A 17,737-nucleotide genomic window follows, 5' to 3' on the forward strand; every position below is an offset into this window, starting at 1 on the left:
TACAGGGACCCTCTATCCGCAACCCGAGGACGCGTTCGGTGGCTTTGTCATAGGCCCTTCGGTTTGATTCTAGAGGAATCAAAACCGAATATATATATATATGAAACATTGAGACGGGAAAAATAACATTTTTATGTTAAAACCTGTTACAGTTGCACAATTCTCTAATATTTTTCTTATAAAAATCGTTAATTTAATAAGCAGAAAAATATCTCAATGGGATACAAATAAAAGTATTAGATTCTTACATTCAGAAATGGAGTCTGTAGAGGATCATGAATGGTAAATTCTGGATTTTAACTACAGTGCGTTCAGAAGAAATGTCAAAACTCTGAAAAACTTGATTTTAAGATTTTTTTAAAGAGATACAAAAAGTTTCTGAAATATTTGAAATTTATTGTACTTGACTATAAGCAAAATAAAGTTAACGAAATCGTAATGATAAATTATTTATGGGCAAGAGAAAGAAAAAGATAGCTTTTGAGGAATGCAAAGATATGGATTGGAAATATCTTTCTTTTTCTATGCACAAATTTCTATCTCTTTGAATTTTTTCACTTCCAGCAGGGCAAACCGCTTCTGCGTTCCGGAAAATTCTGACAGTATCGAATGCATTAGATAAGTCTCCTTCTATTCCTTTGTAGCCTAAATTGTGAAATTTTGTTTTTAAAAGTTATATTCATATCGATTTTTCAATTTCAAATTATTTATATTCGATAGGTTTTCATTAAAAGTCGTCCAAGTAATATTGTTTACATTTCGAAGTGTTTCCTTTTTCACGGTTTAAATGGAACACGTAATGATTTGTATAGTTAAATTTTTTTGAAGATTTTAAAGATATTTTAGCATTAGAGTTTAAACAATGCATAATGAGGCTTCTAATGAATTAAAATTAAAATTGACATACAGATGTTGATTTTTCATATTATATTGTCAGTAAAATTTTGAAAGAAAGGAGAAAAAAACTTTCGCTTATTGCGTCCAGATCTGATTGGTTTATGGTTTTCGTCAAGTTCTGCAACTTCATCGAGCTCTCTAGAATTACCTGAAAAAACTTGCAGTTGGTGAATATGTGACGATGTTGTCTTCTTGTAAACTCAGTAAATATTTGAAGGGTCACACTGCATAGGGCGTAAGTTCCAAATTTGGAAATTGCGTTTTATTGGCCCAAAATAATTGTTGAAACCTGGCTCATATTTCTGTAGAAAATTATGGTCAAGTTCGATTTAGAAGTAGTTCAAAATCCAATTTTGGTATTTTTTCTATGAAGTAATTTAATCTTTTTGCCTGTTCTTTTCACCATTTAATAGAGCTAACTAATAGTTCGATAGTACTTTTTTATTAATTAAAAAAATTATAAAGTTTTATAACTCTTTGGGTCGATATTTTCATTTTTGGGGACGGAGCGCCCAATTGATAAGGGGGTTTATCGGATATGGTTACTTTTTTTTGGATGCTCCTTCAGCGGTTTGATAGAGTTAAATAATAACTAGAAAGTGCTTTCTTGTTTTTTTCCAAATTATAAAATAAAACAAGGGCTTTCTCGCATATGGTTTTTTAAAGCGCTTTTGTTGCGATTCAGTAGAGCTAACCAATAGCTTGAAGCTAATTTCTTCTTTTTTTCTAATTAAAAAAAAAAAAAATGTATGCAACTCTTTTTGTATCAGAGTCAAAATTTTCAAGGGCACACAGTTCCTTTGACGAAGGTTTTCTCGTAGATAGATGCTTCTTTCAGGATTTTAATTTTTTTTTAAATTTTGTAATTTAAAATTAATTGCGTGAAATTTAGACAGTTCTTATTTCTCCTGTGAAATTCGGGATTTGAAACTTACGCCCGTATGCCATGTGACCCTTCCTTCTAATTCATACGGTTTTTTGACACAGGAAACTACTTGAAAGAAAATAGCTAAATATAAACCTTTTCATAATCATATTTTATTTACTCTCAACAGAAACATATTTAAAAATGTTTAATATTTTATTGTTCTATTTGTATCTACAATTAGATCATCCTAGCTATCAATGCGAAAACTTTGTGATATTGTAGAAGTTTAAAATGGGAATAAAAGCAGAGCCGTAATTGGGGCGTTGTTCCCGTAAAGGGAGCCAACACACAACTCTAATGCAAATACCAATATAGGTGCCTGTAAAGGTCACTAATAGGATTCTATATAAGAATCCTATAAGTGACCTATATAGGATCCTATATAGGGTTACCTATATAGGTCAGTATAGGAGCCACCTATAGGAAATGAAACAGCTTCCTGCATAGGATCCCTTATAGAATCTTAAATGATTCTATGATAAGGGTATGAGTTCCTTCTTTCTACGTTAGACTCCATATAAGAATCTATACAGGTTCCTACTACTAGGCAATCGCATAGTCAAAAATAACTACTGAGCAGCTGTATCTGCTATAGAAAAATGCTGCGCAACACTTCCGGTTCATCATCTGTCCTATAAGGGTCACTAATGGGATTCTATATAGTATCCTATGCAGGAAGCTGTTTCATTTCCTATAAGTGGCTCATATACTGACCTATATAGATGACCCTATATTGGTGTTTGGAATAGGGAGATAAAGAGAAATCGTTCAATTTTTGTTTTAAATCAAAATATTAAAATTTATGTCTTCAAATTGTTTAAATATTAGCCTTGTGGCATAATTTGCTTTGTGTGGGTATACCCAGTGGGCACAAAATTTAGCGACGTTTTTACGATATCGTTACGACATTTTCTCGGCAACTTTCAGATATCCTATGTCCATGTCGTTAAGGTGTCTTTACGATATCCTAAAAGCGTTGTATGAACTCGCGGTGTATTTACGATATCGTAAAGACACCGTAACGACACGGACATAGGATATCGTAAAATTGTCGTAAAGATATCTTCACGATATAGTAAAGAAGTCGCCAAATTCTGTGCCCACTGGGTATCTATTTGGGGAGGAGGCACGCAAAATTACTAACCCGCTACGGGTGTAAAAAAGGCTACTTACAGCTCTGATTACAAAAGCAGAAATTTGCTGATAATTTCTTAAAAGAAAGGCTGCAGTACACTTTATATAAACCTTTAAGCCAATTAAGTCTTATATGTGTATCTTGTATACTTGCTTTCTATAAAGCTTATTGTTCCGTACAAATAAGTCTCCATTTTCGAAATCGAATTTATAAGCTTGGAGGTTAGTTTGCTTTTTTTCGTCAAAGCGATGTACAGCACTTAGTGGAACTCTCCACGACGCTTGTGTGCCGCACTGCAATATTAATGCATATCTCTCATCCATATCAAACGCTTATTATAATCACTTATAATGGAACACAACAAAGAGACACGAAGGCAATAAATAATATCTTTTTTTGCTTTGAAATCGCGGCAATAAGAAAGATTATAGAAAAGACGCCGACTTTTCATGCCGGATGGCGGATGAAGATGAATGAGTTGAAGTTGTTGCCCAAGCGGACGGAAGGAACCGAATGGAACCTCTACAAAGTAGTACAGACCCCATTGTGTCCCCATTCGGTTCCTTTCTAAAAAAACTCGGAAAAACAGCAAAATCAACTTTTAAATTGTTGAAATTCGGATTCTACGTTAAATTTTCTATTGGAAACTCACGGAGTAATCGCAAAACTCTTTTTGCAGCGGTAAAAAGTTTAAAATATATAAGATCTATCACGCCTGTTGACTGCTACTTACAGATGATACGTTTGAAGTGTAGCAGTCAACAGGCCTTGAGCGTCTTATATTTTTTAAAACTTTTTGCCGTTGCGAAAAAAACTATTGCGATTATTCCGTGACCTTCTATAGGGAATCTTATCGTAGAATCCGAATTTCAATTATTTAAAAGTTGATTTTGCTGTTTTTTTAAATTGTTTAAAAAGGAACCGAATGAGGACACAATGGGGTCTTTGTGGGTACTTCGTAGAAGTTCCATTCGGTTCCTTCCGTCCGATAGGGTCCAGATGCACTTTTCCCACTATTTACGTTACTATACTTTTTTTCATTGTTGACTGATCGAAACCATACGTTTTTAGCAGTTCTTTAGGATAATTTATAAACATTGAAAATGGACATGCCTCTATAGTGCAAGCGGAAATGTAAATTTACTGCTTATGAGAAGCTCCTTATCATATACAAATTAAGGTTAATGCAGTTCATTAAAGACTTTTTTAGCTATTCGCAAAACTAAAATTTCAAACCTATAATATCTTTCCTATTTTACTCTTTTCAGCAGGAGAAATGTAAACTTGTAAGGATTCTACAAATAATAGGGTATTACACGAAAGGGTCGCAAAACGTTTATTTTAAAAGGAAATCGTTGCAGTCGTCCTCATTAGGGTAAGTCATTGGTATGATATAATTATTATGACAATATAAAGATCTATGTGCCAACCGGCACGTTCTGCACTTAAATTATAGTGTATCTCGAGATAAAATTAAACATAGCAGTGTATGTAAGTCCCAGCGTGTCCACCCTGTATATATTATATAAATATTCAAAACAGGTGTCTATGAAATAAATATTTATCAATTAAGCACTTTTAATCATTTTCATATGAGACATGTTTATAGAAAATTGTACGGGAATCTTCAAATTCATATTTTTATAGGTTAGAAAAATGTTCACAATCCAATTCCGTTTCAGTCGGCGAGAGGCATATTATGTGTACAAAACAATTCAGATCAATTTCGTTTCGTTTAGTCCCTTCTTTGACTACACTTCAATCACATTCAAATCGTTTGGCTGGCGCTGTACTCATTCCAATCGCGCTCGTGATCACGTTTCGACATTCTTAAGCATTGGAATGATATATTCAAATATACGATAGAAAATCAATGGCAACGTTTCCATTGTAATGAATTCGAAGCTTCTTAACGGGGAAGGTTCAAGGGCGATTGGAAAATGAGGGTCTGGTTGTTTGATGCCTTGATTTGGGTGGTGTTGTGTTGTGGAGTGGGAGATGTGTGGATGGAAGGAACATAGGAAAGTAGAGAGCATACATAAGCGATTTCTGAGGTGGGTAATGGGGGTTAGCTGGAGTTGCCCATGATACATATTAAGAGAAGAGTTAGGAAGGGATAATGTATACTAGCCAAAGTAAGAGAGCCTGGAGGTTTGCAGAAAAGCTAAAAAAGGGAGATGGAAGCAGAATATGATGGATAAAGGCTTGAAGGAAGAAAAATATCTGAAGAATATATAAAAAGAAGACAAATAGAGTAGGGTGACATAGTTTAGAATGGGAGAAGGAGTGAGAGTTTGTACATATTGGATGGATAAAGAGGAGAATCTATGTAGAATATTTGGATATAAATTGGAGTCATGGGCACATGTTTTAGAGAGGTGTAAAGGAGAGGAAGATGAGCATTTGAGTGTGGATGAGTGTGTAAGATGATTTTGGATGGTAATGGACAGGAAGTATTGTGCATGAAAAAATTGGAAGAAGTAAGAGAAAGCAAGGGAATCGGGCGGAGTCAAACGGTGGATCCTGAAAAAGGAAATTAAAAAGGAAAATTTAAATTTAAAATAGTGGATAATTGTTGTTTTTTATTACAAGAAGAAACGGAAGACCTGGAAGATAGCTCATTACTAGAATTATTAGTATTATTTTTTTGTTATCATTATTTAATTTTATTTTTAAGTAAGACAAAACATTAGAAGATGAGCAGCTGATAACTAAGATTAAGGATAGGATGTAAATTGTATGTACAAGGAGCGGCGGCCCTCAAACTAGTAATAGGGAGAGATTAAATGTACATACATACATACGGTCTCTTGTAAAAAGAAAATAGCTGCAAGTCTTTTTGTACAATTTGTTACGCAAGAGGACTTTGTAAGAGATTGTGTTTCTAAATATCGGTCTTGCAAGTACATGAAAAGCTTCATTTATTGAATTCGAAGGGTGGTAATATTATAATTGCATTCGTGGATACACAGATACTCAAATAGCATTGTCTCATAAATTCTTTTTTTGAAATGATTAAGAGAAAACATTTTGCCCTTTAGGTCCTAGTTACGTAAAAGATTTTATTCTAATTCAGATGTGTCTAACTTTGTATTTTAATTTTAGAGAAAACATAGTTACTTTCCGCCAAGGCATGACAAATATTATATTGTATTGTAAAATTGCGGAACATAATGCCCAATTCAATCAATTTTTCGTATCTTGTAAAACTTCTTACGGAAACATTTTCCTGTTTTTGCTGATAATTTCCAAAAATTCCTTAGTTTCTTCATCCACATGATTAGAAACTTATTTCTAAAATTTGCACAAAAAATTTTTGGAAAGACAACAAATAAATCATATGTATCTTAATGTGGGCTAAAATTTCTTACAAAAATTGTAACTAAATACATAATCTTTTGTGGAAAAACACATTTTTCGGCAAAAACGTGAACTTTTGCGACTTTTGTTACAATCTCTCAAAAACGTGAAAGTTATGTAAAAAGTGTATTAGATTAAATTCACTGTTACATAAACTTCAACTTGATCTAAGAGAAATTCTCATATGCATTGTTTTGAGGTTACGTCGTTTTTCATCTATGCCTCTTCGATATTCTGGAAATTATTTATGAAATAAACTTTTTTGATTGCCTGCAAGGTTAGTTCCGGGAGATTAGTTACCATGTTTATTTGTAAATCCAAAGTTTTCGTCCAAAAATATTGTGTAGTTTGGAATTAACGGAATTAACGCTCGGGTGAATTCTAACACACATAACCTTGAAATATACAGGCACGTTGTTAGCAATATCAAACATTTTTTGATAAAAGAAACACAAAAAAAAGTGTGCGGGGACGTCCGTTAGCATGTTCGCTATCATTTCCCTGATTCTGAAAGCAAAATATTTCTTATCCTAGGAAAAAAGCCGGCAGACTTGAATTGTGTAAATTAAAATTTCCAAACGTATATGCCACATGAGGGAGCTAAAACAATTTATTACATATATTTTTGGAACTTATTAGAAGGAATTAAATAATCTCCAAATATGAACACTTTTGTGGAATACAAGACATCTTTATGAGGTGTATCTGTCAGTGCAATTACAAGGAATTAAATATATTGAAAACACGTTCTCTTTTGGGGAATAGAAAACTATGTGGCGTCCGCTATGGAAACAGAAACAAATTAGTTTTTGAGGTATCCTATTCCTAGAATGACATTTTAGAAAGATGGAAAAATCGCGCATTAAAAAAATGAATAATCTTCGCTTTTACGCTAAATTCTGAAAATATTAATTTTTCTCTATTCAACGCTTATTGCCGGGTAAATTTGATAAAAAACAGCTCACATTAATATTTATGAAGCACTATTTGACTATCAAATTTACGTTGCCGGAACAAGTCGTCCTAATATAAATATCTTAAGTTGTCTTAATTGTCTTAAAGGCATGTGAGACTTAAAAATTGTCGATTTTACCAGTTTTAAGTTCCCCCGGCTTTCTTTCTTGAATATTAAATATTTTGTCTTAAAAAATTTGAAAATGATAGCGAACATGCTAATGGACGTCCCCACACACTTTATTGTAGGTTAATCCATAAAAGTTTTAATTGAGTAAAATGTGATTAATTTGCATAGGGCTTAGGAAATAATATCGATTTTTTAGTGTTAGATTCCCCCGGCTTTTTCCTAGGATAAAAAATATTTTGCCTTCAAAATCTGGGAAATGATAGCGAACATGCTTACGGACGTTCCCACACACTTTTTTTTTTTTATCAAAAAATTTCGGATATTGCTAACAACGTGCATTTATATTTCGAGGTTATGTGTGTTACAATTCACCTGAGCGTTACTTCCAAACTACACAATGTTTTTGGCCGAAAACTTTGGACTTAAAAATAAACATAGTAACTAATCTCCCGGAATTAACCTTGTTTGCAGGCAATCAAAAAAGTTTATTTCATAAATAATTTCAGATTATCGGAAAGGCAGAGCTGAAAAACGACGTAACCTCAAAATAATGCATATGCATAAAATTTTTATTTAGCAGAATAAATTTTTTTTTATTATCCCTCAAAAAAGAGTCTGGGAAAGTCCGTTATGATATCTTATAGCATCTCCGAATTCAGTTTTTAAAAATTTTCATTTTTGTGGGGAAAAAGCCGGGGAAACTGTAAGTATCACATGCCCTTAATATAAATTAAATTTTTATTCTTTTTTTAATAATAAATAAATTAAAATTAAATTAATTTTATTTTTAAATATTTAAATATATTTAGCTTAATAAGTACAATATATTTTAATTAAAAATTTTTATATAAGATCCATTCCATCTATCTCTGTAAGAATTTTAACATTGGATGTAGAAAGTATTAGTGACCAATAGCTTTACTGGGTAGGTAAAGTTATAATGTAAATAATATGTGCTTAAATGGTTTAAGAATGAAGTAGAAAATATAACTTATAGTGTGATTTTGTTGTTTATATTCACGTATGATGAAACTTCAGGAGTTCGCTACTTATTTGTTTTATCCGAGAGCGCAGGTTATACATGAAATCCCTGGCAGATCGAAGGAACCGAATGGAGCCTCTACAAAGTACCCGTAAAGACCCCATTCGGTTCCTTTTTAAAAAACTCAACAAAAAAAAACAGCAAGATCAACTTTTAATTTGTTGAAATTCGGATTCTACGTTAAAATTAGCATTAGAAACTCACGGGGTAATCGCAATCCTTTTCTTGCAGCGTTAAAAACTTAAAAAAATAAAACACCTGTCATTTACATGGACCAAAGGCGACTTCAAGTGCATCATCTTTTAGTAGCAGTTAATAAGCGTTTCGTCAGTAACTTTAAGAATTTTGTCTTGATGCTAGCGCCACGCAGTGGAAACCTCAAACAACAACGCTTCTTATACACTTATACTTATACACTTATACAATACAATATTTGTCATGCCTTGGCGGAAAGTAACTATAATTTTCTTAAAACTAAAATACAAAGTTAGACACATCTAAATGAGAATAAAATCTTTTACGTAACTAGGACTTGAAAGGCAAAATGTTTTCTCTTATACATTTCAAAAATAGACAATTTGTAAGAGAATGCTATTTGAGTATATGTGTATCCACGAGTGCAATTACTTTTCTTTCTTTTTAAAGTAGTCCGGTTACTGTGAAAGCTAGTCAAAGATATGTTAATGATTTTTTTCTGAAATTTGGAATTAAATACAAAATTTGGCCAGGATATATTTGCCTCTAATGAGACAAGCATACTGAGGAATGAAAAAACACATTGCTTAGTTGAACTTTTTTTTGTATAATTCATTATATAAGATAAAATATTAGAGATTACGTTTCTAAATGCTTTTCCTAAGGTCCTGGTAATAAGCGTCAAATAGAGAAAAATTAATACTTTCAGATTTCAGCATAAATGTGAAGATTATTCTATTATTTTGAATGCGCGATGTTTACATCTGTCTAAAATTTCATTATATAAATAGGATATCTCAGAAACTAATTTATTTCTATTTCCATAGCGGCCGCCGCATAGGTTGCTATTCCCCAAAATAGATCGTTTTTTCAATATATTTAATTCCTTGTAATTGGACGACAGATAACTTCAGAGAGATTTCTTCCATTCCCCAAAAGTGTTTATATTTTGAAATTATTTAATTCCTTCGAATAAGTTAACAAAATATGTGTAATAAATTGTTTTAATTCCTTCATGTGGAATATAACCCAGACGGCAACCCGAATTATTTATTAATGGAAAACGAATTCAAATTTACGAACACGAATTCGTAGAAAAATTCAGTTTTTCTTCATACAGAATTCTTTCTCAATCATGTTATAATCGTAGTATGACCGCAGAAATTAATTTGGAAGGAATTGAAAAAGAATTCGGGCAAATATGTCAAAAAAATGTTCAGCAAAATCAATTAAAATGCCTAAAAATAAGTAGTCTGTAAATAAAAATAGACTACATGTATGCCAGGATTTGATTAAAAGTTGCCAATTGAACTATTTTTTAATAAATAATTTTAACTATTTGAATTAAATTTGTTTTACTTAAATTAATAATTTTTTATTGAAATTATCGTTCCTCTATCGGTTCATGCTGATTCATAATCGCTACTGAATGGGTCCGAGAAATGAATTTTTGTTTCCTGGGTACCTCTAATCATTTGAATCTCAGATTCATCGTTGCAATGTTTATAATTATACGGATTACAATTTTCGTTGCAGTTAGTCAAAAGCGTTTGATTCCCATATTTTATTCAATAAGTAAAACAACAGATTTTATCGATTTCTTGTCAATATAAAAGAAAGGCCGGTCGGTTTGATTTTACCGCGCGCTCCCCAGAATGCCGCCCAAAACAATTCAGTGCAAACAAATTTTTTGATAATAAATTTCATTTTGAATGAAAATGCGAAAATATTAATTTCATAAAGTTTTTCCACCTTGCAAATGTGATGTCAAAGCATCCATTAAAAAAAAGGAATTAGAGCAAAGTAAAGTTTTTGCACAAAAATCGGCCGTATGTAGAGGACTCCTAATCAACCTGAGAGACAAAAGTTAACTGCGTCTCGTTTTCAATATTTTGCTGACGCAAGTACAGTAAAATTAAATAGAATGGATATAATACCGCAGAAATTAATAACCGATGCAAATGTAGCGGATCATTCAAATTCTACAATGAAAAGTATCATGCCACTTTTTCATTTTTTACCTGTTTGAAATAATATTATACTTCTGAAAAGATTTTTGTTCTCAATTTTTTTTAATAATATATGATGTTTAAATCGCTTGATCGTAACGTATTAAAATTCAATTCATAGTGCGTTGCTTAGGAGTTTCAAATAAATAATACGAATTCTCATATAGAATGTCAAAAGTTCGAAATAGGAATAGTTTGATAATTCTATTACAAAGTTCCATTTCAATAATTTTGGAATACTTGATTAAATACTTGAAGAAATTTACATTAATTTTTTATTCATTCATTTGTCATGAAAATTTAGTTGGAAAAGGATTCGCCGAGAATTCGTGATTTATTTATTTGAGTTTCTTTATGAATTACTTCGAGCGGTCATAAAATGTCCAATTTCGAAATACTTTAGAAGCTCAGAGATACTTTAAGAATACTTTTACGAACTCAAAATTAGTTAAAAATGGATAAATATCATTCTTTTTATATTAATTATCTATAATTTACGGATTCAATGACGTAATTCATATTGTACTCTGACTTCAGAACTAATTGAAGGTTCTTTATGAATAGGCTCAATTCAAGTCCGCCTATCTAGAGTTAAAATTATTTTAATTCACACATTTAAATATATTTCTTTCATGCATTTTTTAAGACGTTTTAATAAATTAGAAAAATATAAATAAATATAAATTTTAATATATTTCGAATTTATAAGTTATAAAAAGATTTAATAATGAAAAATAGGTCCGTTGGGGGATTTGTAGACGAAGGAAAAATCGCGTATTCATAGGAATAAAAATTCTTAATTTTTCTGAATTCAACGCTTATTACCGGGATTGTTAAAGCAGGACAAAGAATTCCTAGACTTGTTTATTTTACTGAAAAGATTGGTTCTCAGTTATGTCTGGTAAATTTACAAAACAACATGATACATTAAACGTATTTTTTTAAAAATAGTCATTTCTGAAAATTCTTTAAATAATTACAATGTTTGAAGATTAAATGAGTGTTTTAAAAAAACATAACTGAGCTCTACTCGAATTCGGCACAATGGCTAGAAATGTTTACATCTATAATTTAAACTCATTCTTACGACCATTTCGTCGGCTCCATATCTCCATCAGGATCAGCGCTAGAGCGCACTTCAGTGGAAATGCCTTAGCTTCATAATGTTCATAATACGCAGCTCTGTTCTTAACCTAAAAATGATCCTAGATAACCTTTCGGTGCGCATGCATTGCCCTATTGAGAATTCCGACGTCTGAAACGTCGTCGTAAACTAGGTACGAAACGACGTCGTAAACTAGGTCTGAAACGACGTCGTAAGCTACGTGTGGACTGACATCGCAATCTACGCAAGAAACGACGTAGGAAACTGCGTCGGAAATTGGGATAGTAAACGACGTAGGTTCCGACGTCGTTCCATACGTGGTTTACGACGTCGGTTTATACGTAGTTTACGACGTCGTTTCAGACGCAGTTTACGACGCAGTTTACGATATCACGAAAATTATTTTGCTAATACTATAATAAATTAATAAATAAATAAAAAATTATTATAATATTTAATTAGAATATTATTTCCAGACACTGTTTATCGCTTAAAATTAAACAAGTTGATCTATTTATTCAAATTATTTATTTTCACTCGTTGTTACAATATTTTAAGTATCTACCAGGTAGCATATAAAATGAAAGGAACGCATTATAAATGTTTTAAGTTAGAAAAACAAATTCAGAGTCGTTATTCCTATTGCAAAATATCTAAACCGACATTCACGGACAATTGAATGATTTTATAGATATACCTATATGTATATAGAATTGTGAAGAACCTTTCAAGGAATACAATGTGTTTTACAAAATTAAAATTGAATGAAAATTGCATTATGACGCATTTTAAATTAAAATTATTTCTTGAAAAAAAGATCCTACTCCATCTTCACTCCATTGGGAATCGAACCACAAAACTTCTGATTTCCGGTCAGGTGCTTTTCCAATTAAGCTATTAGAGGGATCAGAATAAGAACTCTTAATTCAAGAACATAACGCTAATTTTTAGCTAGGTGTTAATGGTATAAGTAACCCCAAAGAAACAAGATCCTTGGACGGAGCCTCACTGGGAAAACGAACCTCTTCAATTAGACATTAATAATAAAACACAATTATTAAGTAGCGACCATTTAATGATTTTCTAGGTGTGCCTTTAACTTACAAATCACTTAATCGTTAACTTTATATTTAGAACAATTGAAAAAGGCCATTGATTATTCCAACAAATCTTAGAAACAAAACTCAAGGAATGTAATTATTGAAGGCATGAGAATGACAACTCGTTAGAGGCCATTTAAAGTTGGCACCCCAAGTAATAGTAGTTAAAATAACCAAATGTAAGGGTCAAATCCAAATGGTCTTCGCCAAGTTGTCATTCTCCTGTTTTAAATTACAAGGAGCCTTTCCAGGATTCTTTTTTATTTATGCTTAAGTTTTTCTTCTTGATTGTTCACCCAGACTATTCTTAACATTGAAAAACGCCAAATTCTGAACAAAGATACATCACAGTGGACATTATGTACAAGCGGATCTTTAAGCTTCTGATATCAGGACCCTAGGACGTATGTGCTTCGACAAATTACCTTTTTATATGGTAAACGCTAAGAAAACGAAACTCTTATAATTATCATCAATGTTAAGTACACTTTTAAATTATCGATTATTCAAGTATCGACTATTCAAGTATTTAGATCACAAAATATCTAAGCGGAAAGCTTAATCACTCTTCACTCTTATTTTCCACGTATTACATTTTTTACGCCATTTCAATTAAAGAAAATGCAATAATAACAAGAGCTACGTGACGTTTCCAATATTATCTGGCTTCTATTTTTTTCGTGAACACGTGAAGCAGACGAGCCGCTCTTATTGAGTAGAAGAGACGAAATTGAACAGGGTTTTTTTGTTCTCTAAGTTCAAAAGACGAATCTTTGTCTAAGAAAAAAAAGACGGGAAGTTTCCGAAAAATCCAGAGACTCCTGTGAGGTTTTATATGATCTGGTAAAATATGCAGATGGATAAAACTGATATGATTTCTTCCTTGTGAAGGCAGTAACTTATAAAATATAATGAAATAGGTGGGGATTTCCCTGTAATCTTAATTATCTCTTTCTTCAATCTTGAAGGCATGCAAAAGTATTTTCTTGAAAACTCCACCTTTTTCATTCCTTTCAAAATTTTCTTTTAATAGAAGGAACGCACTCCATCAGAATTTTTCGTGCTTATGCATTTTTGAGACTGGAAGAATTTTTTTCCTGAAATTATAATTTTGGAATATGTCAGAAAGGAATCGATAAATATCTAAATTGAGTCAAAAGTTGTAGGGGTTTGAAAAACAAATTATCATCCTAATTCGAAGTATTCTGCGACTAAAAGTGTAGAACCCTCTTAATTTGGAATGAATTTTAATTTGAAATATGCATTTGTTAATCCTCTTAAGGCCGAGAATGCTTTTCATTAACCATTTTCAAACAATTTCTTATTTTAAAATTGTATATTATTTTTGCAACACAAATAGAACTAAAAAATTTCTGAACGTCAAATTTTGTTTTGGAAATAATGAGTTATAGTTTAGTATATTTGTCATGGAAAATCATTTCGTGCGTTTCATGGTTTTACTATGAGGAGCATCCGTAATTAATAATAGTGCAAGTTGGGAACTGCAGTGAGATATTGAGTATCGTCAAAAGCCATATGCACACAGACTTTCACAATAGCGTTTGTTAAGACAGCTGATTGTTCATTGACTACTATTACAATTCTTTGCAATATAGCGCATGCACTATTATACGCATTTTTTGTCAGAATTTTCTGAGCAATTGTATATTCTGTTACAGAACCCATGTGGACTACGAAATTATTAATTTTCACACATGTTCCGTTTTTTAATTGAGCGTAAGAGTTTTCAGAACTTTTATTTTTTTCCCCAGATGACATGTACAAGCAACCGTTTTTAACAATTTTCTTAAACAAAAAACTCTGACCAGGGAGGTTTAATTTTTCTAACCATGATGTATTTACTGAGGACGCAGAACCAAAATATCTTATCTCATATTTCTGAAGTGTGTTTTAAGCCATTTGTTTCCAAATTGTATTACAATCTTTTTTAACAGTAAATGAAGCAAAAGGTTCAGCGTGATCTCTCAATGATAGATAGCTGTACTTTAGGCTAATTTGTCGACATATTTGATGATGTATACCTTTTACTGCGTGCATAACTTTTAATAGGTCCCCGTTTCCTGACTCAAAAGCATAAGCATTATGACACCAGAGTGGTCCCCAATCTAAAACATTTCTTGTTAAATGTAAGAGTAAATCTATATTAAAGGTCATAGATACCTTAGAATAAAGCATTTCGGAACGAGCAACGAATTGATGTAGTAATTTATCAGCATGATCTAGTTCATGGAGTTTGATTTCTGATTTGCTTAGTATATAAAAAGCCTCTACAAACAAAGCCCAATGTATCAAAAGCTGGTCTCGCAATATGTTTTTAAGAATTACCATGCTATAAAAAATCGTCCAGTTCTACCATTCACGAGCTTTCCAAAATTCTTTTTCCGAAAAAGGTCTAGTTAGTCTGGCAACCTGATGAGGTGTTTTAATGTTAGCCATAAGAGCATCAATGTTTGAAATGATTGACCTGGGGAATAGACCAGCTTTCTTTTTACTTCCAAACTATTTAGTGGCAAATTTTTGCGCAATTCCAGAAGCACAGTGTAAGGATTCTGTTACACAACCATAAATAATATCATAATGCAACCGATTAATCAGTGGAGAGGGAAATTTTATTCCAAAAATAGGTTTATTAGAATTAGTAGCTTTTATAGTGTAGTTTATAGTATCGTCGACAGTTCTTTCTTTCGGAACTTGATTCATTAGGGGATATTTAATGTTTCCAGATCGGGAATTTTTAGCATCGTTTCGAACCCATTCACCGAGGTGAAGGCATTGGCTGCAACCAAACGCGCCATTAAATTGTTTGAATCCTTGAACTGGTACACGAGCACAAGAATCTACTGAGCATACTAAAGTAAAGATTTTAACGAAAACTTTTATTCCGTTTATGACGCACTCAAAACCGCTGCTAGCAAGATCGTTCATCTGTTCAATAAATGGCGCAAGAAATACCTTCATATTAGGTTTGTCTTTCCCGAACCAAAGACCAACTAGAATCAATTCTTTATTTCGAACATGATATGGTACCTCATTTTACATGAAAAAAATAGGCCAAATGGAGTAAGTTGAACTTTTAAATAACGGTGCTCCACCAGTATTGAAAACGACTGTAGCGTAGCACTGTCTGTTAGATTCGTTCAAATTACTTAGAAATTCTAGGTATCTTTTACCATCGTAACTATCGCGAATACAGTCTTTTTCATGAACTCTATGATTGACGACGTAAGACTAACTTCAGAATCATAAAGATTGGTTTCCGAAAAGCTTCGCTGCTTATCGCATCTTGAAGAGAATTAAAACTTTTTGGCGATAAAATTTCTTCGCCTTCATTTCTTGGCGAGTGATCTTTGTCTTCGATGGTGTCTTTGTAAAAATGATCATCACCTTGATCATCGATCACGTCCATAAAATAATCATCCACGTCTTGATTTTCTCCCTGAATTAAAAGTTCACGATAAAAAAAATGGCTTTTTAACTTACGAAAGTGTACAACTGTTAAAATCTATGAAAATATTTTCTAAACCATATTTAGAATACTATCAATTGGGATGAATCACTACTCCGGATCAAAGGCTCTTTATAAAGGATCAATCTGATCTATGCAAGATAATCTGGTGACATTCTTAACACTTATTCTTCTACAAGTCAATGTATGTTTATTTATTTATTCTTCCGATAAAGTGGAGACATTGCGTGATCTTCTGAGCTCAAATTTAATTAGAAAATACAATAAGGTCATTGCATAATTTATAAAAATTGCATCTTTTAGTAAAAAATTACCTATTCTTTAAATTGATAGAAGAAAATTTGGTTTAAATAGTTTATTCGGAGAAAATTGAAAGATAAATTAGTCAAATTTTAAATATGCTAAATCAGATAATCTGAATATGTGATACCATAGCTTCGCGCAAATCTTTCTTTGAGTTATTGATTGAAAAAAGTGAACGAGTTGTTCATGAAGCCCATCGTCAGATCTTAAGTTTGCGTGCTTCTTTAGATGAATATGAAGTAAAGTTACAACAAATGACAGATGAAAAGAAAATTCTCCAGGTGGAACTGTAAATAGTTAAGGAAGCTTTTTTAGAAACCAAACAGGCGCTGTCCACCACACAGGCAGAATTGGACAGTATTCGAGAACTCAATAAAAAATTGCAAGTAGCCGCGATCAGCAAATGTGAATTTATGGAAGGTACAAATTCTTCTTAAAATATCGCATAGCATATATTTCAGCTGAAGCAAGAAAAGTGGTATATAACTTGTTAACTTTTTTCAGCGATGGTTTCCGAGGTCCGAAACTCTTTACAAGAGCTATGTAAAGAGCAGTCATATGTATCAGTCGTTTACGAACAAGCGGAACGGACATGTATTTAAAGAATGTGCCTAACAATGTAATTAATGGCTATTCTGCAATTTCATATTTTTACATTCTTCTACAAATATATTTATTACATTTCAGATTCATCTTGGGCACAGAGTTCGGCTGTCCAAAGACGCTTATTTACTTGCAATTCACGATGTTAAGTTACCTACGAAGAAAAAATTTGTCCGACAAATCGCAGTGGCTTTGTTTGATTACGATGTACTTGCCAGTAGCACAGTTATAGGACGGAGTAGCAACCGAAGTAGAGATGCAAAAAAGGATCAAGATATTCTCGAGCCGAAGAAATTCGCCGCCCTGCAAGGTACTCATTTGTCACTTTAATATCTTACTGTTTGTGTGTAAGTGTATGTCATGAACTCACGAATTCTTTATTTCACATTTTAGAAATACGAGGGTAGTTCAATAAGTCCTTAGAATGACCAACAGATGGCGCGCGAATCGCTCCAAATCATCTGTTTTCAGTCAGCACCACTCCCGACT

General features: G+C 32.3%; 1 protein-coding gene across 4 annotated transcripts in view; it reads left to right on the plus strand.

Moving 5' to 3' along the window:
- The window catches only part of LOC117178007 (UDP-galactose transporter senju), a 315,812-nt gene that overhangs the window by 293,925 nt on the left and 4,150 nt on the right, over positions 1–17,737 (plus strand). The window contains exons 7-8 of one of the 4 annotated variants that reach the window (XR_004467779.1): positions 4,229–4,335; positions 17,333–17,558. Coding sequence is in view for 2 of the 4 variants with exons in the window: in XM_033369184.1 (XP_033225075.1) it covers positions 17,333–17,558 (226 nt within the window). In the remaining 2 variants the exon portion in view is untranslated. The remainder of the gene's footprint in view (positions 1–4,228; positions 4,336–17,332; positions 17,559–17,737) is intronic. The other 3 variants (XR_004467780.1, XM_033369187.1, XM_033369184.1) reach the window with 3 other exon arrangements.

This window comes from Belonocnema kinseyi, chromosome 8, assembly GCF_010883055.1.
Source record: "Belonocnema kinseyi isolate 2016_QV_RU_SX_M_011 chromosome 8, B_treatae_v1, whole genome shotgun sequence".
Classification (NCBI taxonomy): Eukaryota; Metazoa; Arthropoda; class Insecta; order Hymenoptera; family Cynipidae; genus Belonocnema; species Belonocnema kinseyi.